At 52.8% G+C, this 27,824-nt stretch overlaps 9 protein-coding genes across 9 annotated transcripts; 6 read left to right on the forward strand and 3 right to left on the reverse strand.

Moving 5' to 3' along the window:
* Positions 1 to 352: 352 nt before the first annotated feature.
* Positions 353 to 2,016, forward strand: Z519_01254 (uncharacterized protein; the record flags this gene model as incomplete). Its single annotated transcript, XM_016759011.1, has 2 exons — positions 353 to 425; positions 632 to 2,016. 2 exons carry the CDS (start codon positions 353 to 355, stop codon positions 2,014 to 2,016), a joined length of 1,458 nt encoding a protein of 485 aa, XP_016624339.1.
* A 922-nt stretch (positions 2,017 to 2,938) lies between these two features.
* On the reverse strand, positions 2,939 to 3,761 carry Z519_01255 (uncharacterized protein; the record flags this gene model as incomplete). Its single annotated transcript, XM_016759012.1, has 2 exons — positions 2,939 to 3,496; positions 3,714 to 3,761. The coding sequence occupies 2 exons, from the start codon at positions 3,759 to 3,761 to the stop codon at positions 2,939 to 2,941; spliced, it is 606 nt and encodes a 201-aa protein (XP_016624340.1).
* A 1,293-nt stretch (positions 3,762 to 5,054) lies between these two features.
* On the reverse strand, positions 5,055 to 6,944 carry Z519_01256 (uncharacterized protein; the record flags this gene model as incomplete). The annotated part of the gene is made up of 2 exons (XM_016759013.1): positions 5,055 to 5,480; positions 5,532 to 6,944. 2 exons carry the CDS (start codon positions 6,942 to 6,944, stop codon positions 5,055 to 5,057), a joined length of 1,839 nt encoding a protein of 612 aa, XP_016624341.1.
* Positions 6,945 to 8,526: 1,582 nt separating this feature from the next.
* On the forward strand, positions 8,527 to 10,303 carry Z519_01257 (phosphoglucomutase; the record flags this gene model as incomplete). Its single annotated transcript, XM_016759014.1, has 3 exons — positions 8,527 to 8,573; positions 8,631 to 8,941; positions 8,994 to 10,303. 3 exons carry the CDS (start codon positions 8,527 to 8,529, stop codon positions 10,301 to 10,303), a joined length of 1,668 nt encoding a protein of 555 aa, XP_016624342.1.
* Positions 10,304 to 11,427: 1,124 nt separating this feature from the next.
* On the forward strand, positions 11,428 to 12,474 carry Z519_01258 (uncharacterized protein; the record flags this gene model as incomplete). Its single annotated transcript, XM_016759015.1, has 2 exons — positions 11,428 to 11,677; positions 11,750 to 12,474. 2 exons carry the CDS (start codon positions 11,428 to 11,430, stop codon positions 12,472 to 12,474), a joined length of 975 nt encoding a protein of 324 aa, XP_016624343.1.
* A 1,018-nt stretch (positions 12,475 to 13,492) lies between these two features.
* Z519_01259 (uncharacterized protein) lies at positions 13,493 to 15,352 on the forward strand (the record flags this gene model as incomplete). Its single annotated transcript, XM_016759016.1, has 1 exon — positions 13,493 to 15,352. The coding sequence occupies one exon, from the start codon at positions 13,493 to 13,495 to the stop codon at positions 15,350 to 15,352; it is 1,860 nt and encodes a 619-aa protein (XP_016624344.1).
* A 453-nt stretch (positions 15,353 to 15,805) lies between these two features.
* Z519_01260 (uncharacterized protein) lies at positions 15,806 to 17,305 on the reverse strand (the record flags this gene model as incomplete). Its single annotated transcript, XM_016759017.1, has 1 exon — positions 15,806 to 17,305. The coding sequence occupies one exon, from the start codon at positions 17,303 to 17,305 to the stop codon at positions 15,806 to 15,808; it is 1,500 nt and encodes a 499-aa protein (XP_016624345.1).
* Positions 17,306 to 18,512: 1,207 nt separating this feature from the next.
* Positions 18,513 to 19,823, forward strand: Z519_01261 (uncharacterized protein; the record flags this gene model as incomplete). The annotated part of the gene is made up of 1 exon (XM_016759018.1): positions 18,513 to 19,823. The coding sequence occupies one exon, from the start codon at positions 18,513 to 18,515 to the stop codon at positions 19,821 to 19,823; it is 1,311 nt and encodes a 436-aa protein (XP_016624346.1).
* Positions 19,824 to 24,473: 4,650 nt separating this feature from the next.
* Z519_01262 (uncharacterized protein) lies at positions 24,474 to 25,768 on the forward strand (the record flags this gene model as incomplete). The annotated part of the gene is made up of 2 exons (XM_016759019.1): positions 24,474 to 25,062; positions 25,113 to 25,768. The coding sequence occupies 2 exons, from the start codon at positions 24,474 to 24,476 to the stop codon at positions 25,766 to 25,768; spliced, it is 1,245 nt and encodes a 414-aa protein (XP_016624347.1).
* Positions 25,769 to 27,824: the final 2,056 nt, after the last annotated feature.

The following is a 27,824-nucleotide window of genomic DNA, read 5'->3' on the forward strand; positions in this document are numbered from 1 at the left end:
ATGTCCAATAACTTTGACTGGATCGCAAAATGAATATTCGGAGGTCGGTAAAAGAAAAGAAGCGAACAGCCTTGCTCTGTCGGTGTTCTTGTATGGCTCATTCTGATGCCAAGTCTCTGGGCCAGAAGAGGACTAGCCCAGCCGTACCTGGATCGCGTTCTGCAGGTCGCGATCTTTCCTGGCGATGCGGCTTTTGCGATCATCTCCTTCATTGACCAACGCTTCGCCAAACCCATTGACACGCTCTAGTTGGTGGCGTCATTGCCGTATCGGAATCGCGACACCACTGGCCCCCCCATCGCCTTTTCTCCTCGCTTCGGATGGTTAATGATTTCGAGACAACGACAGCAACATGAATCCGCAAATGCAGAATTATCGACAGTTTGCCCAGGCGCAAGGAAGATCCCCAGCGGCACGCAGGCCAGGTGAGTGCGACTCGAGCACCAAGGCATTTTCAGACCTAGATATTGGTGGAGGCCCCAATAATCCCTTCGAGGAAATGGATTAGCGTGGCCAACATCACCTCAAGACTCTCTGCCCAAATACCGTCGTCTAGTGGACACTGGACGGATGATTCTCTTATCTGCTTGTTTCATCCAGCATCAAGAGATCTTTCACTCACGAATCCTAGGTCAGATTCCGCCTGTTCAACATGCTGCTCAGCAAGCGCAAGCTCAGATGATGCAGCAGCAAGCCCAACAGCGCAATGCTGCCATCGAACACCAGTTGGCTCAACGACGGGTTCGAAAACCTACCGATCGAAATCTGCCAGATGGATTGGAAGAAGTGGTCATTGGGGATGGCGTCGAGCAGTATAAGAAGTTGCGCGAGGCAGAGAAACGACTAGACCATCTGATGGCACGGAAGAGATTGGAGATCCATGACAACCTGAGCAAAAATGTCAAGAGGCAGAAGACGATGCGAATATGGATCTCCAATACAGTGTCTGGCCACCCATGGCAGATGAACCCAGACGAAGAAGGCTTCACATTCGACTCGGGCAACGAGCCCAGCTGTAGGGTCAAGATTCAAGGGAGGCTGCTGGAATATGACGACGACGACATCTTGCACAGTGACGACGAAGATCAAGAGATGGACGACCAACACAAACCGGTCAAACAAAAGCAACTCAAGACGCCCTCCAAAAAATTCACCCACTTCTTCAAGGGCATGACTGTCGAGTTTGACAGCCCCAAAGCCAACATCGGCGAGCCCAATCAGACAGTGACATGGAAGAAGGGCCAAAATAGCACTCAAGCCGGCGACTTTGACGCCATTGAATTCGAGCGCAAAGCCGATGAAAATGTCAACATCACAATCTGCCTGACACGCGACGAACAACCGGAAAGATACCGTCTATCCGATGCCCTGGCCGAAACTCTGGACATGGAAGAAGCTGATCGCGCCGAAGTCGTCATGGGCATTTGGGACTATGTACGCGCCATGGGCCTGCAAGAAGATGAAGAACGCCGCAGTATTCAGTGCGACGAGCCACTAAAACGCATCTTTGATACAGACACATTCTTTTTCCCTCAAGCCGCCGAACGGTTGGTCCCGCATTTACACCCCTTGCCCCCCGTGCGATTAGCCTACACCATCCGCGTCGATGAAGATTATCATAAGAATCCCGAACCCACAATCTACGATGTGCAGGTTACGGTCGAAGACCCTCTTCGCCCATTAATCTTCAAACTCACCCAGAACCCGGAACATCAATCCATACTCCGCTCCATCGCTAAATTGGACGACGAACTCGCCATAGTGGTGCAAGCTTTGCATCATCACAAGGCACGCCACCAGTTCTTCACGAGCATGGCGAAAGATCCGCAGAAATTCGTCGAGAGGTGGCTAAGCAGTCAGAAGAAGGATCTTAGTGTGCTGCTTGCGGAACAGGAGCGAGGGGACGTGGCGGGCATGGAGTTCTCGAAGGGCGGGGATGACAGCGTATGGGGCGGCCAAGTTGTCAGAGAGGCCGTGAGGTATAGGCTTGCCAGAGCGGAGGCAACAGGGAGGTAAAAGGCTCAAAGGAACCAGAAGTGACGAATTATGGAGTTGGCGGCGGCGATTTAGATTTCAAGGCGTTAATCAGAGCAGTGGCCAATTCTGCTCAGTCTGAGTCCGAAGTCGTTCAAGGTTATTACGAGCGAGGCTCTTTCTTCCGGGGCGCCAAAAAGAAAGGGTGGGGAAGACAGGGAGAGCATAATCCGAAAGGGCCGGTTGAGCATGCTGATGTATGTACAACTACGTCCCAGGCCCGTGGATTGGCGTTTTACGCAATGCCTAGAGGTCCGCCTCTTCGCCTTCCCGTGTTCTTATTTTGCGGGTTCGCTAGTTCTCGCCGCCTGTGCTCCATTTATCTATCTACTTATGTACCTGGCCCGGACTTGGGATTAGCCGGGTTCATGCGTGGTGTACGTGTGGTGGTGGTGACGGCGGTGGGCAAACCAATTCAAAAAGACAGTGACGCCGATGATGATGACGATGTTGGTGGTGACGGTGATGGTGAATTCTCCATTGTCCTTTCCCAACTACATTTCCACTCATCATTAAATGCGATGTGCCATTCTTCTGGAGATGTCCGGACTTGTCTAAACGTATGTAAATGGGGATTGCGAGATCGGGCAAGATGGCGCATTTGTCCCGGTCACGGTACATCAGTTCTGAAGCCGGGGTCGAGATCCCCGACATCGCCTATTAGTGTGCCGCTGTTGCGGAGCATATCGAGGGCTTCTTGGCCTTGCTTTGTCCCTGGTCCCGGCATGGGCGGCTGTGTCTGGATTGGCATCGAGTTTGGAGGGGCTAGTGGTGCAATTCTGTCAGTTGTTGCTGTTGTACCGTTTGAGTGTTTCTGTGAACGCCGAAAAGCTGCAACGCTGCTCAAAGGGAAGAAGGTGACAAGAAAGGAGGTGAGTTTCTTCCCCCAACTTGCCCGACAGAATTACAAGGGGACTGCTTGGAACTCACCGGGAATACCCAGACCCATTCGCTCGATCAAGTACTTATAATACTGCGCCTCCTGGATGCTCTCCAATACATCAGCTCTAGCAGTATGTCTGAGTTCTTTCCGCGGAGCTGCCATCAACACGGACTCGCTCGCCCAGCGCCGTACCATCTCCTTCATCGCCGAGACATCAAATAGACGATAATGGAGATGCTCCAGAATGACGTTCCAAGGCGGGACGGCCAGAAAGGCCCGGTCGGCGTGGATACTGTTCCCCGCCAGAAGGGCCCGGCCGGGTTCGGGGACGTAATGTTTGATGTATGCAAGGAGCTGGTTCGCAGCGGTTTCAGCACCGATCGATGAGGTGAGGCATTCCTGCGTAAGGCCGGACTCGCCATGCGTCTTGACACACCACTCTGACATCTTGGAGAGTTGTTCCGGCGTGTGGAATATCACAGCGTCGAAGCCTTCGGGGTCTAGCGGATTGAGGTCGGCCGTAGTGATTATACATGATATAGACATGATTGTATCTTTGGCGGGATGGAGACCTGTCATCTGGGAACCAGCATTAGTGTAAGAAAATGACGCAGAAAAGCGAGGTGCGGTCGAAGTTGGATGGCGGTTTATGACTTTTCGTCTATTTTGAACTGTTCAGGAGTCTGCACGGTTGCAAGCCACCGAACGTTGTGGGGAAAAGGATGGACAGGGAGTGATTCTCCTGGGCCGATCATAGAAGGATGCAGAAAGGGGCACGAAGTCTGCATGCACCTACCTCGCAGTCAATCCAGACCAGTGGATCGGTAGATCTGGTGAGTGCCATGGCGCTCCTGCCTCGGCGAATCTTCTAGTTATGGTTTGATGTTTTGATCTGAGAGTCTTTCAAAATATGTTCTGGCTTTGGGTCTCGGCCTGGCAACGACCAGTGTCTCAAAGATGTGCTCGGGCCCCATCCACCCAGTTCACAATGGACTGACAAGCAGCAGGCTTGTCGAGCGTTCCATGCAAAATAAAAACAAAGTGGACATCTCGACAACATTGTCAAAAAGACCAAAAGTGGCGTGGGATCGACTACGGGGTTTAAACAAACCTCCAGCAGCGATTGGATCACGATGGAAAAGTAATGACGATTATCTGGTCATCCGTCACCATTCGCCACCAGGGCGTCGACAGCCTGAGGACAAGGCTCGTGGGGAGAACGAGGAGGGGCGGATGAGCAAAAGTTCAAAGTATCGGAAAACAGGGATGACGATATGTACCGAAAACACATATGGCGAGCTGGCTGGTGCAACTGGCGCATCGAGGCCAAGACCCCACGAGGCTCCCGGCGCTGACGGTGGAGTGGGATTCCGCTCCAATCAAACAACTGCGACGACTCCTGCCGAAGCAGCGGGCAACCGTTATGGACTATGTAGGACCAGGTAGCACTTAGAGAAGCTTTCTGAAATTTGATAATGTGGTTTGATTTTCTGCCCGGCTTCGCTGGCTGGCAGCTCCAGGCATTTTTTGGGACGCGTCTGTGTGTACTGGGTATGAGATTGGTCTTTCGAACATGGAAAAACAAACTCTTCGATGCCTGGTGTTGGTACAATGACCATCGCGGGTTGAGCCAGCAATCATGCATCCATGCCCGTATCATTTGGTTCTCCCCAGTCTCTTGTGCCCTCCCCCGTCCAAAGCACCACTTGAGACTCCCTGCAGCCCCTGCCTTTCCTGAACTATGCATTCCATGCTCGCAGCTCCTCAGAGGCATCTACCGCCACTCGTCCCCCCAGTACAATCCATCATGATCAGGCGTGTGATTCGCACAATTACTCAAAATATTCCATGGCCAAACCTCACTTGTGTGTATCTTCCGTCTCCATGTGACCATCCTGGCTCCAAATTCCGCGATGTCTTGACAAAAGAAAAGTAGAAGAGTTGAATTCCCAACCCAAATGCCGACAGAAGACGCTATGAACGGCGTCAATCCTGTCTTTCCCTTAACGTGGCATCGTCCCGACGGCCAGCATTTCCGAAGACTACCTACCATCATGCAGGTAAAATTCTCCCAACGCCGTGGACATGATTCAGTTCCGGCACTCAGTCTGCTCCAAAGGGCGCGTGTGATGTCTTTTCAGAGTTCTTCGTCGTCAGCAGCTGGTTCTTTGATCAGTGGGCCGCCGAATTGCAGGCCAGAAGGATTGGTATTTGTTGCAGTCGATTGAGATGGTCCCGAAGCCCCCAGAATCTCGCCGATTGTGCTCGAAGACGTGGACAGGCCACCACCTAATCGCTTTTTGATGTCTTCATCGAAATCCGCGATGCTTGCCCGATGTCTCTTCATCGGACTGCCGACCATGAAACTATCATCGTCTTTTTGGACATCTAGGCTGCTGCTCATACCGGACGTCCCCGTGTTCGTGCCCGCCGGCGACGTGGCAAGCTCAATGGCACCAGCTTTGGGGGTCGAACTACCCGAAGGGCTACCAGATTTCGAGCTCTTGCGAGGTTCCGTCACACCGTTGCTATTCAGCGGTTCTGCCGAATGCTGTCGTTTGAGCTGATGATACCTTAGCCCATGCCGGAATTTCAACGGCGAAGGGTCTCTTACCTTCATTTTACGGATACCTTCTGCAACTTGGCCTGTTCGCTCTGCATCTTCAGGAGTAAGCATGCTTGGGTCCCTCTTTGAATCCGCATCATTGATATCTTCCATCCTGCCAATGATGCCGGCAGCGTCATCATCACTCTCACTCTCCATCTCATCATCGCTTGTTCCTTTGCCTTTTCGGCTCCGTCGTCCTTCCGAGTCGCGAAAGTTGGAAAACCCAGCAGTCCCCTCTTTCTTAAGAGGTCCAAGCTTGGGAAGCTCTGCCGCTATGCTGCGTCTCTTCGTGTTGGTAGGGATCTTATCGGATTTGGCTCCCGCAAGAATGCCCATCTTCTGCAATTGACGTTCCCCTCGGTAAAGGAACGTGAAGACCGCATAAGGTTTGTCGGTGGGGTCAATACCAGTCACGGTTTGCGTCGAGATGGTTTTGGGATCCAAGGTCTTTGGCTTAGCAAAACTGGTGGTGTGGTCGACATCTGCCCGATTCTTGCCGTCTCCATTACCGGCGCCTTCTCCAACGTCTGAACCTTCCGAATCATCATGCGCATCGAATTGAGGTGAATATTCTCCGCGCTTGATTTCTCCCGAAGCTAGCACTCGGAACAAGGCGACCTTAATCTGGCCTGCTGCCTCTGGTATCGGGTCGTCATCATCTTCCGAAGAACCGGTGTCGCTTAAAGACCCTTCATCATCTGAAACGTCCTTTAATTCGCCTCCTTCGCCGTAGCGCATGGTGTTTTTTGTTCTATCCTTCTTCTTAACTCCATTGGACTCGTCTTCACTCCCAGTGGTCTCCTTCCGCTTTCTTCGTCTCTTCTCCAATTTCTGTCTGCGTCTCTCAATAGTTGCCGCTGCATCTTTACCGTCAAGGTCTAGACCATTCAGCCACCGCTCGAGGCCAACTTCACGAAACAAAAACTCTCGTTCTGCCAACCCGCCTCCCTCTTTCTCGGGGACACTGACCCATCGAGAATTGACCCAGGTCTCCTCACCCTTCCTTAGCAGTGTTGCAACTTCCTCCTTGGCTCGGCCATCGAAGTAGATGTAGGCGGCGATAGTTTCGTTCGGCGAAGTTGTCAAGGGGACATAAGGTCCAACAGAGCTTGCATACTTTCCTCGATCGCTTGTGTGGCCAGGAAGTCCTCCAACAAGTTTAGGTTTGGGATTAGGATTATCTGGTGTAGCCTTTGGAGTGGAGTATGGCACTTCCTGGCCAGGAGTGAGGAGGGTAATAGAAATGGCGAAAGTCGATTGTTCGGGTTTGCCGGTCAGAGAGTCGGCGGGAATTTGCGCAGGCGGCACCGGGATGTAGGCACTGATTCTCGAGAGTCGAGAGGTTCTCTGTACCGAGTATTCTGGCAAAGGCCCATTGGGAGTGTGTATGCTCACAGCGAGGCCTTTGAAGCAGGGCATGGTGGCAATCAGAAATCGAAAGACCCCTTAAAGTGAACGTCGATTCTCCGCTCTCTGCGCACAGAGATGGCGGAGAACAAATCTCCGATATAATTCGTGAGACACAACTGTGCTTCGCCAAAGTTGAATCCGACTCTTCTGAAAGACAGACGCTACAGTCACCAGTATGGCGGCGCTTTCGCCACTTGAGGTCTATTGTGCATGCAGCACGCTGGTGAATAGGAGGGCTTGCCTGCTCCGCAGACTCGGCAAGGAACGGTGAGCTATCGGAGGAACGGCGCACGCGATGGGGGGGAGACGATGCTCAAATGAGTGGCAAGGCTGGTTCGAATTCAGAGGAATGGGGCTTTTGAACGCAAGTAATGAAAATGTCTGGACTGACAGTGTGGATGAAGAGAGGTCACCAACTTAATTTACTCTTGGGCCGAGTTTGTAGAGGCTCCTGCCGCCGCCGTGACTTTCTTTGACGAGGCAGAACCGCCAAGCCGGCGCCAATCCCAATCCGGATAGACTCAGCCTGGTGAATCTGCGGAGAGACGAGGCTGGCTGCATCCTGTCACCACTCACCGAGCACCTACCAGTAGTCACTATTTACGTCGGCAGGAGGACACAGGTACCGGTCAGTAATCCGGCACATTCAACCCCAATATGAAGCACGGGCTGTCCCTGCTGTTACTCGGTAAACTTGCCCTGACTTTAGAGAGCCGATGTGTCCCTGGGATGCCAAAGCCGCTCACACAAAGCGATCTTACATCGGTATGACATAGAAGTTTCAGGGTGCTACATTTGATTTGTTACCACGCACGGAGCGCTTTTCACCTAAAACAGACACAATACAAACCGCAGAAACCAGTTCCCAAAGGCCTCTTGGAGTCCAAATGCGAATATATGCATCAAGCCCTATAATGCAGGGAAATAGGAATCGTGTCTTTTGGGCGGGTCTCTCTTGAGCATACGCAACTAGAATATATGCACTTCAGAAACAACAGGTCCGAGATATTGATTCTAAAAGGCCCAAAAAGGCCATCGTCATGCACTTTCTGCTTTATCGGCCTTGGTGGATGAAACTTATCAAATGTTATGGCATGCTGCAGCTCCACCATCTGGTCTTGATAGCTTGGGACCACACACTTCACTAGCATTAGCTTAGCAAGCCGCCGTTGACTGTTCACGATGCAGGCTATTAGGGACGATACGAAGCATGCAAGACCAGAGTTTAGAGTGGTGTGAGCGATGTCGAGCTTGGGTGGGCTGAGTCCGCCAATCAGAAGTTGTGACTGACTGATCGGAGAAATGAGAGCATGGACGGGCGAGTTGAGCCATGACGTATCGCCTGCAGGGTCAGAAGGGTTTGTTGAAGGTCGCTTGCTATTGCCCCGCGATTCTTGTCGTTGCTTCATTTTCCACGTTGGCAGTTAAGGGGAATCTTCAGTGCCCCAAATTTTCCCTCCAGCCAACTTGATGCAGTTTTGAAACTTCCTTCACAATCACTTTGCCTGTCGCTTCTTGTCGAGCTATTCACAGACTCATTTAGCCAGATCTTGTCCCTTCAATCTAGCGACCCGTTCAGCAGATCACCATAATGGTAAACGTGCAAGAAGTCCAATTCAAACCCTTCGCCGACCAGAAGTAAGCTTCAGACGAGAACCATCAGCGACAACTATTTTCTAACTCCTTTTCCCCCAGGCCTGGTACGTCAGGACTTCGCAAGAAGGTCACCGTCTTCCAACAGCCTCACTACAGCGAGTCCTTCATCACCTCGATCCTCCTGTCGATTCCCGAAGGTGCAGCCGGTGCCTTTCTCGTCATTGGTGGTGATGGGCGATACTGGAATCCCGAAGTGGTCCAGCTGATTGCGAAGATTGGCGCTGCATACGGTGTAAAGAAGCTTCTCATCGGCCAGAACGGCATCCTGAGCACTCCAGCTGCCAGCCACGTCATTCGCATCAGAAAGGCCACCGGTGGTATTCTTCTCACTGCCAGTCACAACCCCGGTGGTATGTCAAGAGACGTCGAGCATTGCCGAGCCTACATCTAACCATGACCCAGGCCCTAAAGCAGACTTCGGCATGAAGTACAACCTCTCCAATGGTGCCCCTGCCCCGGAATCCGTCACAAACAAGATCTTTGAAAAGTCAAAGTCCCTTACTTCATACAAAATTGCAGACATTCCCGAAGTGGACCTGTCCACAATCGGCACCAAGAAGTATGGGGACCTGGAAGTCGAGATCATCGACTCTGTAGCGGACTATATGGCTATGTTGAAGGACATCTTCGACTTCGACCTCATCCGGTCCTTCTTCGGGTCTCAGCCCGACTTCAAAGTTCTCTTTGATGGCCTCTCCGGTGTCACTGGTCCCTATGGCGTCGCCATATTTCAAGGGGAGCTTGGCTTGGGGCCTGAAAGCACCCAGAATTGCCAGCCCAGCCCCGACTTTAACGGCGGTCACCCAGACCCGAACCTGACCTACGCCCATTCTTTGGTCGAAAGAGTTGATAAGGAGGGTATCCACTTTGGTGCCGCTTCGGACGGCGACGGTGACAGGAACATGATTTATGGCAAGAATGCCTTCGTCTCGCCGGGTGATTCCTTGGCTATCATTGCCCACTACGCTCAAAAATACATTCCTTACTTCAAGAAGCAGGGTGTCTACGGTCTAGCAAGGTCTTTCCCCACCTCGGCAGCACTCGACCTTGTGGCCAAGAAGCAGAACTTGAGCCTCTATGTCGTGCCCACCGGATGGAAGTTCTTCTGCGCGCTCTTCGATACCAACAAGATGTCGATCTGCGGTGAGGAGTCTTTTGGCACCGGCTCAAATCATATCCGAGAAAAGGACGGCTTGTGGGCCATCACTGCTTGGCTCAACATCATTGCGGGTGTGGGGAAAGAAACCGGCAAGTTCCCGTCCATTGCTGAGATTCAAAAGGAATTCTGGCATGAGTATGGCCGCGTATATTTCACACGATACGACTACGAGAATGTGAGCAGCGACGGAGCCAATGACATGGTCAAGTATCTCAAAGAAAAGATTGCAAAGTCCGACACTGTTGGTTCAGAGCTTCAAGGCCGCAAGATTGTAGAAGCGGACGATTTCTCATACACCGATCTAGACGGTTCGGTGTCAAAGAATCAAGGTATCTATTTCAAATTCGACGACGGCACGAGAGCTGTCGTTCGATTATCGGGTACGGGCAGCAGCGGTGCCACCATCCGTCTCTACGTCGAGAAGCTCGAGGAGGACAAGAACAAGCTTGGCGAAGACACGCAGGCCTATCTCAAGGGATCGGTCGGACTTGCCATTGAACTCTTGCAACTCCAGAAATTCATTGGCAGAACCGAGCCAGATGTCAAAACCTAGGTTCTCAGCATCGACGCGGATGAATGTTTCTCCCAACTGGTCAAGACCATAGAAGATTTTGTGTGCGACAGAGGACTTGGCTATTCTTTCCAAACAGTTGTCGTCGCAATGATGATATCTCTTGACGTTGAACTAGGAGCAGATTAATGCACATTTACTGCAGCTGTCTAGAGACTAAGAGTCTGACATTTGCTCATACTTCTCTCGATACCCAGCCTTCGTAATGTAATTCGTCTTTCTCGAGATGCGATGGGCGATTGCCCCTTATGGTTTCGGAGACCCTGCTCTGCCTGCTGTCGACATGCTCCCCCCAGCATTGGATGAACTTTATCGTGCAAGAGGAGGGCGGTTCCACTAGTGTCAGGAAGAGGGAGTGGGCTGAAAGCTTTGCTTGGATGTTTCGCCATTGGCAAGCCTCATTCATCGACACGATACCCTGGTTTCTCCAGCGTTGCTCTGCTCTTTTCTCTGAACCTCGGGTCATTGTGATCATATGTGGATGCTGGGAGTTCGTTCGAAAACGCATCACCAAGACGTCGCCACGCTATCTCATCTCGCAGACGGTCGTACGACATTGTGGGTCCATCTCATTTCACCAAATATTGTCCGACTGGATTCACATAGGTTTAGGAATACGGAAGGCGGCACAGGGCGGTAGAATCGAGTTGTAAGAGAGCTGGGCTACTAGGTAGCAGGAGAAGATCTGGGAAGTTTTAGGGCTATCGAGACTATGCTATGTGGTCAGCTTTCTGTGTTCCATTAGGGACGAGGAGGACTGTCTCACTCTCCTCCAAAGGACTCATGGCGTGGCGACCAGCATGTAGCTTTGTCAACACAAGGACTGGCTCACCGTCACCATCCTGGCCACACTCTCAGATTGACCGTAGAAGCCACGGAACATGCCTTTATCTGCGGATGTCAGCGCAACGGCTCTCCCACGCTGCACAACATACCATCCATCTTCCCGAATAAGAGAGATCGCAACTCTGGCCGAGCTTTTGTGACACAGAGAGTCCATCCGACGTTGAACAAACGGCCTTCCTTGGCGCCTTTTGCTCGGTGATGAATGCATGCTCGTCCCTGGCACATGTAAAGGTGATAGGTCCCTTCTCCATTTAAAAAAGATGAAACTCGATCCATTGTCACCGACGCCTCAATCCACAGAGACTCCGGTGCGAACTGACAAAAGTGCGGATTGCATAATGGGTCGAATGGAAAGCTTAACAAGAACGGCAAATGCCTCTCAAAGATACTTCTTGCAGGAACTCGATTCCTCCTATATGAGTGTGGTTCTTGTAACCTGCTTCCTCATCTCAGGCCTCATTGACAGCGTGGCGTTCAACACGTGGAACTGTTTTGTCAATATGCAGACTGGTACGCGCCTTAACCTCCTCACCTCAAGGATGATCTCGGTCAGCAGCCTTTTTGACGTGTCTCTTTACCTAGGCAACACCGTCTTTGCCGCCCTTGGTCTGGGTGGTCAGCCGAAAGCGAGCCACAAGCAGCAATATTACAAGTCTCTGACATCCATCGGTGCCTTCTGCCTGGGTGCGTTGTTCTTCAGTACGCTGCATCGCTATCCCAGCGGCCGAGTTTGCCAACCACCACTCTCGTCTCGCCGACGACTCAACCTCATCGTATCCTTTTTTGTTCAGACAGTCTTCATTGTCATTGCCGCGAGCTTGGTATCCACGAACGAGGTGTCGAACCAACCGTTCGTCGCCGGTACTTTTTCGTCGGGCAACGACGAGATACCTGCGTCCATGATCAATTTCCTCGACCTGTGCCCGATAGCCCTGGTCTCCTTCCAGGCCGCAGGGCAAGTCACGCTCTCGAGATTGCTTTCCGTCGTCGAACTGCCAACAATTGTCCTGAGTGCCTTGTACCACGACGTCTGCGCCGACCTGTACAACATCCGAGATTCGTGGAGGAAGAGCGCCAGTCTCTGGGAGTTCTTTGTCGTCAGCGAGAGGAAACAACAGAGACGGGCTGCGTGCATTGTGGCGCTTTTCCTCGGAGGCATCATCGGTGGGGAAATGTACAAGTCCTCGGCCGGAATGGGGGGAGCATTGTGGCTTGCTGCAGGTTTGAAATTCGGTATCCTCGTCGGATGGTTCTTCTGGAAGGCACAAAAAGACAGCGATGACTGCAGCGACCAACTACCGGGATGAACGTGGGACCAAAACAGCAGAACCCGGGTAGCGGGACCGCTGCTTGACAATGCGTCGAGGTATACCAAGTACGGAGTGCACGCCTCCAACAAGTCACTCTGCGATTGAGCAAAGACTACGACAAGGAGGTGCAAGGCCGATAAACAAGGACAGGACGCGGTCGAAACTTCAACATCCCCTTTTTCTTGTCCCTCCTGGTTATATTTGCCGCAGCAGAAGGGCGCCCGGCAATGACGACGACGCGGTGTGGAGAGTACGATGCCGAAGGGATGACGATGATGAATTTGGCCCCTTGAGTGCACCAGTGGCGAGACCTAGTGGCTACTCTTACACGTGCTTGAGGATGGAGACATTCGCGATTGTCTTGTTTCAGTTGGCGTCTCACCATCTCGAACTTTCCTCTTCCCATCACCCCGATGAAGAACAGGTCAAGCTTTCGCTAAGCACAACCACAATCGCTTGAGTACTTTAATTTCCACGCCCCTTGCCCGCTCCGTGGTCAACACGCCACATTACCGAGCTACTTGGCATTGGTGGCATATTCTCCAACTCGTCAGGCGGTAAGGCTGGCACCCAGATCCAAAAATCTGCATCAGCACTTGCATCCCCAGCCTAAACAGTAGCCTTTTCAAGATGCATACCAATGGCAATCATGCAGCCAGTGGGTACTATTCGACTTCGACTGATCCTCTCATCTCCAATGCAATCATCCCCATACTCTCCTGCCTTATGGAGAATGGATTCGACGTTACGCAGCATCGTGAACCTCGTCGAGGTGGTTCCAGCCATCGGTCAAGGAGCTTCTCTTCGTCGCCTGATGCTCTTTATAATGCTTTGTGAAGTACTTCTTGTTTCCCCCTTCTCCAGCAAAAGCCCTTCCCTGTGCATCCGTTCTTTTCTTTTTTTTTTCTCCTTGTACCGAGTACTTTCTTTACTCCCAGGCTGGGCCTGGCATTCGTTATCGTTTCCCATCCCGCCGCTACGCCGCACAGCACATTCTTTACAGCAACTCCACAGCATGGCTAGCTTCTCTTCAGTCGCCCTAGTGGCCTTTTCATTCCTTGCCACGGTCACTCATGCGGCTCCTCGAGGTACCGCAGTCTTCTTCAGTAACACAACCACTCCTGCCGTTGCACCATCGACCACGACCTCGTCACATGCAGTTACCAGCACAAAGGCAGCGGCAAACACCACAGCCTTAGATCCCAATGTAGTAGATTGTCAACTGCAAATTCCAGCAAATGCGCTTACGGCTGCGGGGCTCTCGACACCATGGCAGCTACTGGCCCCATGTTCCCAGGCTGTTGGTGCCCAACAAGCATTCGCCGAAGCCGCTGTTATAGACCCTACAGGACAACTTTCAGTCTACCATCCGCTGATCATTGATCAAGGCAAAACGCCTCAAGTGGCCCCGGTTGTTCCCAACATTGCCGCTGGATCGCAGGTGATTCTGTTTTTCGGCTTCAATGGCAACACACTGACACTCGTCGACGCAAATGGACAAGACAGCAATGCATCTCCCGTCCTGCAGAACCTGAAATGTGTTAACGGCCTTCCTGGCGCCAAGGGAGATGTGTTCGGTCAAGTCAGTTGGTGCAACACGGTGGCTTTCTGGGATGCTGCCAATGCTGCTGTGGCCGCCGGAAAGCTGATAGTTCCTCCTTTGGGTACTGACAACAACGGCAACCAGTGTCTGTCCAGTCGTTCGTTTGAAATCATTGACCAGGATCAGTCTGACAATTTGCCCACCAAGTACCTTCTCCTGGCCGATGGCAGCACCGTCCAGTTCACCGCTGCAAATGTAGCCAACTTTCCCACAGCTACAGAGATTGATAATGCTTCGGACGAAGCTCTGATTGCTGACTTTGTGGATCCTGTGATCGGCTGCACTCCTTTCAGGATTCCCAGCCTCGACGACCCTGGTACAATGGTCTCCTCCATGGCTTCTCAAGAACTACAAGCCCTTCTTCAGCAACAGGAACCAATTGCTCTCGCTCCTCTCAATGACCCCGACTGCCTCCTCACTTCGAACGGCCAGATGAGCACCTCAAAGACCAACGCTTATCGGCTGGGCGTTAACATGCCACCTTTGGGGAATGGGCCCAAAACGGATAATGGTTCACCAACAGACTATTGCAACAATTTAGTTGCCATCCAGCCTCCTTTCCTAGCTGGATTCCAGACTGCGCTCACAAACGCCCAAACCGCGGATCCAGCAGTTGGCACAAATCTTTTCACCTTCCTGGCCAACCGATTCCTTCAGTCTCTCACCAATCTCAACTGCCCTAACAAAAACATTCCCGTCACTTGCACGCTCGATGCAAATGGTGTTGCGACGGCTTGCAGCATCACTGCAACTAGTAGCACTGGGAATGGCACAACGATCAGCAAAGGAGCGGGCAACGGCAGTATAGGCTCTACGGCAACTGATCTCGCACCAACCTCTGCTTTCACCATGACAGCTGTTCCCACTCGACATGTCCACAGCCACGGTTTTGGCGGGAAGACCATACCACCCAATCCTCACACCTTCACCGGCACGGCAACCACAGCGACTACACCGACAACGTCTGTGACTGCTAGTACCAGAAACGGATCAGCGTCTGAGAGCCAAAGTTTCTCTGGAAACGGAGGAAAAAATGTGACCACACCGACCGCCCCTATTCAGGTTGGCGTCGGTGGGGACATGAATTCGTCGATGTCCAGCGCAGCACTAAGCTTAGGTACAGGGGCGAGCGCGATTGTTCCACCTCCGCTAACTCAGTTCACGGTGGTGCCCACATCAGCGGTGGCTGCGGCGGTGTGCTCGAGCACTGCGGCGGCGAGTCTTCAGCATTGTTGGTCTCTGGCAGGTTGGCAATTGTGCAAGCTTGCTTGAGAGCAAACCGATGTATGTTTGTAGCTCTAGCTGGCTCCTCGACCCAACTGAAAACCGGGCAGCAGAGACGAGGTGCTGAGCATTTTAGTATTATCATTTCAGACATGTTATCGGCTTTTTGGCTTGCTCGAAGGCATGCTCTTCGGCAACCCCATGTATTAGTATTTGAGTGGCGGAAAGAAGAATCCTCTAGAGACGAATAGGGCCTCAGATAAATGCATGGCGGGCATGGCATCTTGGCCTTTTGCTCAGATCAAGGTCGAATCCCAAAACACCAAGCTAGCTCTATCTAGTTCAGTCTTCACTCGGCACGGTCAGACGTGTGGAGAGACAGACAGAGAGACGAAAAGAATATATCTGAACGCCCGCTTTTATAGACGAACCATTGAACCTTTATTTGGCCCCCTCGAAGATTTCACGAAAGACGATCTAATACAAATTTTTACTTTTTGCTCAGACAGGTATGGGACTCTTGAACAGCCGGCCGCCCTTCCACACGTGCGTGATGTTGTCCGGGTCCTTGAACAAGTCCATGTTCTCCAACGGGTCGGCGCTCAACGCGATCAGATCAGCGTCGTACCCGGCTTCAATCCTGCCGCTCTTGGGCGCCATGCCGAGGCCGCCGAGCACTTCGGGCCCCATGGCCGTGGCCGCCTCGATGGCCTGCAGGGGCTCCATGCCGCCGTCGCTCACGGCGTAGGCGAGTTCGCCGCCGCTCCGGCCGTGCGCGAGTGGATGTGTCGGGGGGGTGCTGATGCCCAAGTCGGTGCCAAGGGCGATCTTGACGCCCGATTTCACGGCTAGGCGGTACGCGTCACGGTGGTGTCGTGCCGTCTCCAGCATCTTCCGGTACGACTCCGGCGACATGAGTTCCGGGTGATCGACGCCTACTTTCACGATTGTCCGCGTCGGCACGTACACGGTACCTTGCTTCTTCATGAGCTCGACGCATTCCTTGTCCATGTACGTGCCATGTTCGATGGTGTGCACGCCCGCCTGCAGTGCTGCCATGATCCCGTCTTTGCCGTGGCAGTGCGCACCGACGACCCTCCCGGCGCGCTGGGCCTCTTCCACAATGACTTTCAACTCGTCGAGCGAGAATTGTTGCCGCAGAGGATCGTCTGCGATGCTCAGCACGCCGCCGCTCGCGAATACTTTGAGGCATTTGGCGCCTCGTCGGATCAGGAGCCGAACAGCGCGCCGACACTCGTCGACCCCGTCGGCGATAATCATCGGTCCCGTACCCGGGGACATCGCGTTTGATTGAGTGTCCCTTACCCCGAAGAGGGAGTCGACGAATCCCGAGGGCAGGTCGAAGGCATCCCCATGGCCTGCGGTCTGGGATATCGCGGCGCCCGAAGAGTATATGTTTGGCCCGACGAGGGTGCCTTCTTCGATCGCCTTGGAGACTTCGAGCCCGTAGCCTGCCAGTTCGCGCACCGAGGTGAATCCGCTCATCAGGATGTCATGCACGTTCCTTGCGATCCTGGCGCCCGCCAGCGCCGTCGACTGAGTGGCGATCTCGGCGAAGTTGAATGTCTTGCTGCCGAGGAGGTGGATGTGACAGTCCCACAGCCCGGGCATTAGGACGGGGACAGTCGTGGTCGGGAGGTTTTTGAAAGGTGGCGGCACGGACGCTGTGGGCTGGATCGAAGTTATGGTCCCGCCTTGGAGAATGATAGACATGTTGTGCTGAGGCTTGCCGCGGCCTGGTAGGAGAAGGGAGGTGTTGATTAAGTGCGTTGTTCCGGCCATCAGGTCGAGCAGACTACCTGGAGGAGACGGCGGTATGGAAGCGGGATTGGAGGGAGGACGGGACGGGGATTCTGGCCATTTTCCGTCTGTCACCTGCGGAGCACAATCGATTGCATGAGTGCTGTTTGTTGAGAAATTGGCATTGGTGATAGTCTGAGTTGTCGAAGAACCAGGAGGTATCGCCTTGCGACGGGTCATGATTCAGGAACTCTGACAACGGCCGACGTTCAGAGGAAGGATGAAATTTATGTATATGTGTGGGGTGCAGATCCGTCACACGAGCTCCCCTGCTCCAGATTGAGTGTTTTCATTCGAATAGATACACTCCACCCTCCTCATTCGAAGCGGTATCTTTGATCTCACCGACACCGCGCAAGCACCACAGCGACGAACCTGACGTACCGAAATGTCGCCGAGACAATAATGGCAGACGTGCAACCGTAGAGAATACGCTGGCTCAAGTTCATGGGATGCTACAGGGGTCAGTTTCCTTTTTGCTAGTCGCTAGGCGTTGAGTTCGGGGATCGGACAAGGTTCAAGGTAACGAAGCTTAGTAGGAGAGACGTGCTGGACGTCTTCCAGCGGACGAGATAAAGCTCCTAGCAGCGCCAAATGGGGAATAGCTTCGGAGCTGAATCAGAGATGAAGTAAACCGCTGTATTGTTTTTCCGCTCCGAATTTACCGAGGCAGCCTGATCGCTTCGACTTCGAGGTTTCCCTCAAGATGGCTACTTAATGCCTGCTTCACTTGATAAGTCTCCTAAGGGGATTTCGGGCTTTACCAAATGGCCGGGAACATCGATGCCCGCTTTGGGATGATACCGCTTTCGCCTCCACTGCGTTACCATGCTGTCGACATGGTTCAGCACTTTGCGTTGCTGGGAAACTTCCTCGGCTTGTTCAACAGCTTCACAGCGCTTCACAAGTGTAGATCCGCCAAGTATCTCCGGAGAATGTTCAGGACCGTACTCGTGCTAAGTACACAACATGTCCATCTTGATAAGTGAAGATTTAGCACCGAGTCCTGTAATCCATACGAAAGTTGGTTAGACCGGACTGCCATACGAGTCGAGGGTAAGATCTGCCGCAATCGCTAACCAAATATAGCCGCCCTTAATTCAAACGGTCAACTCGGATTTACTGCATTGCAAATTGGAACAACTGGATCATCTAGGCCGCTGGAGACCTTCGGCATGCCAATATCTCCGTGTCCGCTAGCTGTTGCGAGATGGAAGTTAGATGATGCCTTTGACCAGATCAAAATTGCCGTCTCCGGTTCTGTTGTGCGATGGGAATACAAATGTCCCGTTACGGGTGGAGAAACCGACGCCTATATAACGACCACGGTATGACTCGAGACGGAGAGCGACGCAACTGTCAAAAATCAGCTGGTGAAGATTCAACCATGCGTTGCGTGCTTGGTCTGTTAGCCCATGGTTTGCTGTTCACGTTTTCAACAGCCCTTCCAGCTACACCATCTGTGGTTGCCGCCCGCAGTGACCTCGCCGCATCGATTTCATTACCCCCTATTGAAGATCCGTTCTACAATGCTCCCCCTGGTTACGAGTTCACTGCTCCGGGGACAATCTTGCGTGTCCGGGAAGCAACTGGCAATCTGACGTCGATCTACAATGCCAGCTCATCTGTCTACAATATCCTCTACCGTACCACCAATGCACGGTACCAGCCATCATGGGCGGTGACAACTTTGTTTGTGCCTTTGACGTCCCCAAATGGCCCTGGCGACGATACGCTCCTCTCATACCAGATTCCCTACAACACCGCGGACGTCGACCACAGCCCTAGCTATGTGCTTGGGTCCGAGTTAGCTTCAGGTCTAATTCTTTCGGACGTCAACTCCGCCCTCAGCCATGGCTGGTTTGTCAACGTACCTGACTTTGAAGGTCCCTCGGCATCATTTGGATCAGGAGTCTCAGAAGGCCACGCCACGCTTGACTCGGTTCGAGCTGTGTTGTCTGCAGGATTTGGTCTCTCCCCGAATACACGATGTGCTATGTGGGGTTATTCAGGAGGATCAATTGCGAGCGAATGGGCTGCAGAATTACAGGTACAATATGCTCCGGAACTCAACTTTAGCGGCGTCGCTCTGGGTGGTCTGGTCCCGAATGGAACAAGCATACTACACACCATTGACGGGACACCTGCAGCAGGATTGATCCCTTCGTTTCTCGTCGGTGCCATGAAACAATATCCCGCCGCATACCAGTACTTGGTCAGTAACCTGAAAACCTCTGGGCCGTACAACGCGACGGGGTTTTTGGCAGTTCAAAACATGTCCTATCTGGAGGCCGCGGTGGCGTTTATGAACCAGAGCGTCCTCAATAACTACTTCATCGACGGCACTTCTTTGTTCCAGCAGCCCATCATTCAGAGAATATTCAACATCGACGGGCTGATGGGCTACCACGGGGTCCCGCAGATGCCAATGTTTATCTACAAGGCGATGCACGACGAATACAGTCACGTGGGTGATACCGACTCGCTCGTGGCAAGATACTGTGAGGCCGGTGCGAACATCTTGTACCAGAGGAACACGGCTGGTAATCACTTGGACGAGGAAACAAATGGAGACGAAAGGGCATTCGACTGGTTGAAGGCAGCGTTGAATGGATCACTCATGATGCACCGAGGATGCACGGTTCAGAACGTGACGGTCAGCATCAGCTCGCACGCACCATTTGCGCTTCCGCCTTGAATGCAGGTGTCTTATCATATACAAATACTAGAATCTACAAGTACATTGAAATGATATTATCCTCGTAACAGTTTTCTGGTGCGAAGTATCCCGCCTCCTCCCATGCGCATTACTGGCTCGTCGGAGAGAGAACAATAAGACATTTTGGGGAGTTGACACCAAGACCAGGATACGGTACTTGTAGGCAAGTGGCGGGCGTCATGAGACGTTTCAATAGACGATGGAATTATCGAGCTCGGACTTGTCACGACTTGAGGTTTCGAGGGCGCACGTTTACTCCTGTGCATGACTTTCAAGCGGAATCTGCTCCTCGTCGAAGTCATCGACTGCTTGCGAAACATGAAAAAGGTTAGGGGTAATCTTCCTCGTCATTCCCGCAAAGCCCTGACAAAAGAAGTCACCACTGTGGTTTCAAGCGACTGATATGGTGGATCCATACTCGGTAGAAGGAACTGGTACCGCCCACCAAACAACGGCACCGGCACTTTCTGCCCTGGGTCTTTAGAACGGAGGTTGTGGATGGGTACCCTTTGTGTTTTACTCCCCCGATTGGGTGGCAACAACTTCCGACAATGCATAGCAGAGAATTCCTTGGGCTGGCCGGGACCGTCGTCACTACGGGCGCATCCGAATCCGATAGTGTGAACGTTGCTGGAATGTCTACTTGTTACTTGCAGGAAGCCAAATGCTAGTCACTCACGCGGAAAGGATCTTTGGATCGTTCAGGGGCCCGTAACGTGAGACATCACCAGACAGAATCTCAGGGTAAACATCAAGCCGCTTCCATATCCAAACACTTTCAGATACTTTGAGCGGGGAATGGCAACTCGAAATTTGTTGAGAGGTCAATGCAAGGGTTTTCGCCGAAGGCAGGTGGCCGAAGGGTCTCGACTTCTCATTCTCATGCTGTCCAAAGCGGGTGGCAAATATGTAGGTGCAGGAAAGGCCATGCAGGTGCCCGGTACAGTAGCTGCCATTACTTGGTTGAGCTGGATAGGCTTCGTCTCTGTCAAGGGTGATACTGATCGGCGAATATGCTGGCAATCTCGTGAGACATATTGAGCGGTTTTCTGGGACGCATCGATGGCTCGTCGGCAGATGCAAGTGGGAGGCGTCAACGACGATCATGCCGAATCACACAATGGCAATGTCTCGATTTGGAGCACCTCGCGAACATTTCAACAGCAGCGAGGTCATCCCGATCATGGGGAAGGATGACGATCGGATTAAGATGGCACATGTTGGTCGACATGGAAATGTTGATGAGGCAAGACAATGCGATGAAGACTGAACACTCGGAAGTCGCCGGGGTCGGGCTTGGCACGTACACATTCGTAACGGGACAGTTGGCTACGGAGATACATAGAAACAGATAGGAAGTGGTACGGGGGAGCATACGGTGCGCGGTCCCTATTTTTTTCGCCACACTTCGCCGCCTCACTGAGTGAGTGGTTCGGCTTTTCATCACGTAACTTGTCCAAGAGAGAGAGACCAGCGCATCAGCAGAAACTTCACCACCCGAGTCGCTAACAGTCTCGGCCATCGCCATGCCCAAACTGGGTCTAGGAACCTCGTGATCATATCTGTCTCTCTTGAAGGAAGCACGCACCACAACGCACTCCCTCGTATATGACACTCAAGCCGTCACTATTGGGTCCTAGCGTCACTCGTCTCTTGCCACCCTCAACGGTGACTCGTCAGGCAACGTGGCTCGATATCTGTCAAACCAGTAAGCACGAAACTCACCCTCACCGAGCGCAAGGGGGGGCAATGTCGCCTCACAAGATGGCGCTGGCAGACGTACCATGTATTCTCATACGTAATCTTGTGTCACCAGGGACTAAGAATTGTTTGACACACTCCATGCACAGCTCGTATCACTACCAGTCAGCGTTCGCTCCAAGCCCTATCCTGGTCATTCCATGCCTCAGGTTCAGGAAGCTAGGACCCTTCGGCTGTGGGCTGGTCAAAGTTTGACAGCCCAATTCCATGCGAACAAGAGCTTGGATAGACGGCTATCAATGGCGATCCTGAGACACGCGAAACGACCCTCTTAGGAGCAAGCGTTCCACACCCTACGCAAGTCGCCCGAACAATTTCGGTAAGGCTTAGAGTGGGTACGCCGCTTTGTTCTCTGTCTGCGCTATTGGCTATTGGTCCTACTCCTGATCTTCCATCTTCATTCTTCAAGAGAAGAGATAGATGGTCACATGGACCTCGTTGAAAGCGGATCTCCCCCCCATTGATAATCATCCATCTCTAAATTGTGTTGCGGATCACCATCCCCTCGCCATCTCAGAATGGTGCAGGCACAATTGGGCCTGCCTACCACTAACACTTTGTGGCGAATCACAAGGTGTCAGATAACAATAAGTTGCAAGCCACAGAAAAGTCGGCTGCCGACGATTCCGCCGAGGCTGCACTGCAGCGTGACCCAAGGTACAGAGGCAAATTTGGTTCAGGTGCGAAGGGGCCGCTACTGGAAGCCTGGACTCTGCTATTATTTTCAGCCCGCAGAACTGCAAAGAGTTGGCTCTAGTTGGAATTGAGTCAGGGCGTTCCCGTGCTCTCGATCTCTAGGTACAGTACTGGGTACAGTCTAGTCTCACCACGCCACGCTTTGCTTCTCTCCCAGAGTTGGTGGCTGAGGACAGACTCCCGCTATTGTTCCTGTCTAGGCAGGGCAAGGGTCTCCGATCTGTGAAAGGAGTCATCGCAAACGACTTCAGCATCGAATCAGAAATTGTGGGCTCGGAAGTTGTTCTGCTGAAGGAGGCTACGTAGCGCTGACCAGAATGCGGCCCCTCGCCAGAGATAGTAATCCTCAATCATGAGAGAGCCTTGTGTCCGGAGTAGACGACAGACCCCAAGGTGCGTCCGTTGCTGGATGAGTTGCAAATCTCAGACTGCCCCGGGGCAATTGGGCAGGAACGAGGGAAGGGCATTGCATGATGCTTCTGCCACTATTCCAGCACACCCCCTTCGCGCTGCGGTGGGCACTGGCATGCCGCCGTTGATTGGGCATTCAGAGTGATTGGGAGCAAGGGATTGCAGACGAGCAAGTTCGAACAGTCAGAGTGCGGTTAGTGCTGGGAGGCAGGGCCAGTGTCCAGCATTGTGGCCCGCGTACTTTGCAGACCGGCCAGGCCGCAGTCTCCTGTGCCCTGCCATTTTCAGAGTCTGGCTACTGAACCCGCCATCTGGCATCCAGGGCCCCTCCTTGCCTGAAACACGAGCGAATGGCGATGGCAGTCTGCCCAGGCCAGGACTAGCACTTCCACCTCTTTCCAGGCGCGAGGCGCAAAAAAGCAACACGATCCAAGCATCTCACCGACCAGGCCACTCCCCGACCTGCCGATGGGCGATCAAATTTTTTCATGGTTGCTCGTCTCATGTCCGATGCCGTCTGTGCTGGCGCCAGACCTGCCCAATCGCCATCGCCCATGGACCCTCCAATGGAGTCAAGCACCATCTTTTGAGAGAGATGGTTTGACCAGACTTGCCCAGCCGAAGCAGACACAGCAGACGGCATGGGGAGTCTGCGTTTTATCGTGGCGTCACAAGTGAAATTTCTCCCGAGGAAGTCATTGGTGCCAATTACAGACATGTCAACACCCGGAATAGGGCGGGCGGCGAATTTGGGAATGGCTACCCAAGGGCTTGCCTGCCAGCAGCCCAAAACAACTGTGCTTCCGGCGTGACCAGGTTGAATTTCGCCTTCTCCTGTCGGTGGTGGGAACCCTGCAAGCACCCCAAAATGCAGAAGTTGGTGATTGGGATGCTGGGCTGTTCTCGTCAAGGAGGCCAGCTACTGGCCGATATGCTAGCGCTGGCGCTCGGTCTCGCAAGGAACGCTGATCTGTGGTCGGTGGTGACAAGAAATGCGCCCAGCCACTTGGTGATCCGCTCATCGCCCACTTTTCCACCGACTCAACGAGGCATGCAACCCACCCAGCCCGTGTCTCCTGCCAGACGGTGCCCGCCTCGTCTTGCTCCCTCTGGCCCGCCTAAACCAAAACTGCGCATAGAAAGCTCGTCATCCAGCGTTCCCAGCGTCAGACTACGGCCCAGGGTTTGCGAACTTTGACGCATCGATGTGGGTCTTCTCCCTTCCTGGCGTTCTATTCGCAGCATCTTATGACCAGGCTCTGACGGCTTTTTTGCCCCACCGGCATGGGTGGCATGAGTATCGACGGTCCGTGCGTCGACGCTTGCCATCTTCGCCATGCTTGCAATGGCTCTATTCGAGTACAACGTCCGTCATTCCTAAAAGGACATAATATTGCCTCTATACCTCGAACATACCTGCTCGCATCAACACCAGCACCACCACAAAACCATCCGACATCCCGCCTCCAACCTCCAACCCTCTCTTCTATATCTCAACATCCTACTCTCTGCTGTACCACTTTGTATCCTCCTATCTTCTGGTCTTTCCTTTTTACTCCTCGACATCCAAGCCGACCAACAAATACCATAATCCGTTGGACCTACATTCCACATCCAGGGACTGGCCACATTTCTGTTCATTTCCTCAAAACAAGTCTCTGGAACTCTTCTGGACCCATGTTTTGAACTGTTCTTTTTGGTCTCGTTCGACTACTCCCCTTTCCTAGAAAAAGTACTCCGTACTTTTGGGCTCTCCCAATAATGCTATTGACGCCACCATCGTCCCCTCAACTCGCGACTTGCCTTGCACCAGAGGACCGATTGGGGTGTGTTTTAGCCGGCCGACTCGAACTGGTCTCTATCCTAGGAATTGGCGCTTATGGAGTGGTCTACCAGGCCATCGACAGACTCACCAACATCCCCTATGCCGTGAAGGCCCTTCCCAAAGTTGGATTGGATCCCAGACAACGACGTTTCCAACGGCGCGAGATTGCCCTTCATCACCAAGCCAGCCAACATCCCAATGTTGTGTCCCTGCTTCGCATCTTGGAGAGCCCGGACTGCACGTTTGTGGTGATTGAGTTCTGCCCCGAAGGCGACTTGTTCTCCAACATCACCGAACATGGCCGATTTGTGGGCGACGACCAACTGGCCAAGCATGCTTTCTTGCAAATTTTGGATGCCGTCCAATACTGCCACTCCATCGGGATCTACCACAGGGACCTGAAGCCGGAGAACATCTTGGTGACAAACCATGGCCACACTGTCAAGCTGGCCGACTTTGGGCTCGCTACCACTGATTCCATCACGTCCGACTTCGGGTGTGGGTCCACGTTCTATATGTCCCCAGGTATGGTCCAATGCTCCCCATCAAGCAATTCAGGATGCTAATACTCGCAGAATGTCAACAAGCGCCAACACGACCATATGCGCGTTATGCCGCGGCACCCAACGACGTCTGGAGCCTAGGCGTTATCCTCGTGAACCTGACCTGTGGTCGCAATCCCTGGAAGAAGGCCTCCCCCGATGATTCCACGTTTCGTGCCTTCCTGAAGGATCCCAAATTCCTCAGCTCGATCTTGCCCATCTCTCCCGAGTTGAACATGATCTTGAGACGCATCTTCGAGTGTGACCCACACAAGAGGATTACCCTCCAGGAGCTGCGCGAGTTGATCATCAACTGCCCCAGGTTGACGACCAACTCGTACAACACCCTCCCACCGTCGCCTCCTGCGTCTCCTTATGACTATGTGGATCCGATGGATTGTGCCAACATGGCTCTACCTCCCTCCCCCCCCGCCTCCCCATCTCCGCAACAACACTTCCAACCGCAACCTTCGGAGTGGTCTTTGTTTGAACCTGCTTCTAAGCAGAGTTCCTCCTGTTCCTCCCTTTCCACGGATTCTGGATACGAGTCCGAGGCTCCCTTCCATGATGCTGGCCAACGTTTACAACCTACCATTTTCAATTTCTATGGCAACGTTATTCCACTGAACGAGCACGAAAAGCCTTATTACCCGCAGCCGAACTTTGTTCCCTCGGTTGCCGCATTTTAATTTTCCGAAAGTGTTTTACATACGTTGTGCAGCAACCTAGTCGACGCTGTAACGAGTTCACGGTGTTACGATTGGAGTTTTCATCCTTTTTTGGATACCCAGGCGGTCGATTTTCGATACCACTTTTACACAAAAACCTTTATTACCGGGTTGGACTGGGTTTTCTGGAAAAGCCACGAGGCAATGCAGTTTACAAGAGAAAGTCGGAGCATTTGTCGGCGTCTCTATTTAGACCGCGGATTCTCTTTTTATGTGCGCTTGTGTGTGTGTATTGGAGACTGTTCAAGCGTTGAGAGATTCGGATAAGAGAAAAAAAGGAAGGAAGGAAGGCGCGTTTTTACCGAGTTTAGTTGCTGTCTCTCAACCCAAGTGCTGGCGCGAGACGACTCTGTTGGGAAAGGGGGAGGATTTTTGCCATTGTTGTTGCTATTCCGAGGATTTGCTTTAGCAACTCCCACCAGGACATTATCCTAGGACCACCGTTCGAGCCGGCCCTGGCCACCTGAATCCCGAGGATTTAAAACATGCGAGTTCCAGGTGTGTGCTATCCTTTGAGATGACCTGGGATTTCCTCTCATCGCATTCTCTCGTGTCCCCATGGCTGGAGCTAGAATGGCTTTCTTGTACATAGGTTGAAACGACTTAGAAATCGAAACAGATGATCCCGAGCCTGGGCGTCAGTTGAGACTTTCCCGAGCCAGTTCACCATCAAATTTTCCTGGTAACGTGTCATGTCGTCGCTGTTGCTCTCCCACGGATCACGTGATGGTCCACACGTGGTCGACAGCGACCTTTCCTGAAATTCGCAAGCATGGAAATGGGAAAGAAGGGGAAGTGGTCTTCCTTCCAACCTTCTCTCTCGCCCCAGCACTGCCCACACACCCACACTCACACCCATCCCTCCATCTTCAAACAGCCGATGGCATCTCCTCGCTCTCTCGCAACCATTCAGCTGGGAGGGGTTCGTGGCCGCCCTCTCCCGCGGTTCTATTCCTGACGACACTGTTCTGCCTTCCAGCCAGCCTGCGAGGCAGCTTTAGCCAGCTTTCGCCCCCGACTGTGCCGCTTCTGGGGGTCACTAATGCAAGCCCCTTCTGTTCCAGCCTCCAGCCTTTGTCTTTTGACAGCGCATGCGTCAGCCTCTTCGGTTCTGCTAGGATGCATTGGCTGCCTTATTCCTCCTCCACGCCCCGCTTTGTCCGTCCTCTGACTCTCCCTCGCAGAATTCTCGCCAAACCTGCTGGTCTGCGATAGGCCAGATGGAATAACTCTCAACTATTTGCCACCAACTACTGCAAGGTTGCTGCACCTTCACCTGCATCTGCAATCCAGATGAACCTTGAGTCCTAAGCTCCTGCGAATGATCGAACGGAGTTTTGGCGTGGGCCCTTGGCTCCTGCTCCATGGGAGGCTGTGGATCCCGTCCTTTCTTTACCTGGAGAAGGATATCCATGTCCGTCGCGAGGGCGAACAGACCAGATTTGCATGAGTCTAACCCAAGTATCCCGGAGAAATAGCCCCTCGACTGCCGGCACGGCGCTCGACACCATCGGCCCCTACCACTAAGAATAAGACCAAGCGCAACTTATGCAGGAGCTTGGACGCTTGCTGCACTCCAACGATCGGCCTTGGGATCTTTTGAGGCAATGACAAGCACTTCACCAATCTGGTCAGGCGTAGTCTGTGGTACAACATGTGAGTTGTTTTCAGTCCGGGCTTGAAGCTCTCAACTATCCAAGAATGAATCCTGCAGAATCATGCAAATGATCACTGGGCCAACGAGAGGGGCAACAGCGGACACCCAGGTCAGTCTGTCATTGACCAGTCCCGCAGCAGTTTTCAACCACCCTCTCAATGATAGTTACCCCTCCTTGTACGAGGTACAGTATTCCGTCTCGACAAAGCTGGGCATTGTGTCACTGATAACGCTCGATCCAATCCCGTCGAACACGGGGCATTCCCTACATTGGTGGGCTCAACGTCAGCCTGTGATTGTGCAACGCCAGAAGGTGCACCTAAGATGATCCATGATGTTTCAATGAAGAAAAAACCGGGG

Source organism: Cladophialophora bantiana (genome assembly GCF_000835475.1).
Source record: "Cladophialophora bantiana CBS 173.52 unplaced genomic scaffold supercont1.2, whole genome shotgun sequence".
NCBI lineage: Eukaryota > Fungi > Ascomycota > Eurotiomycetes > Chaetothyriales > Herpotrichiellaceae > Cladophialophora > Cladophialophora bantiana.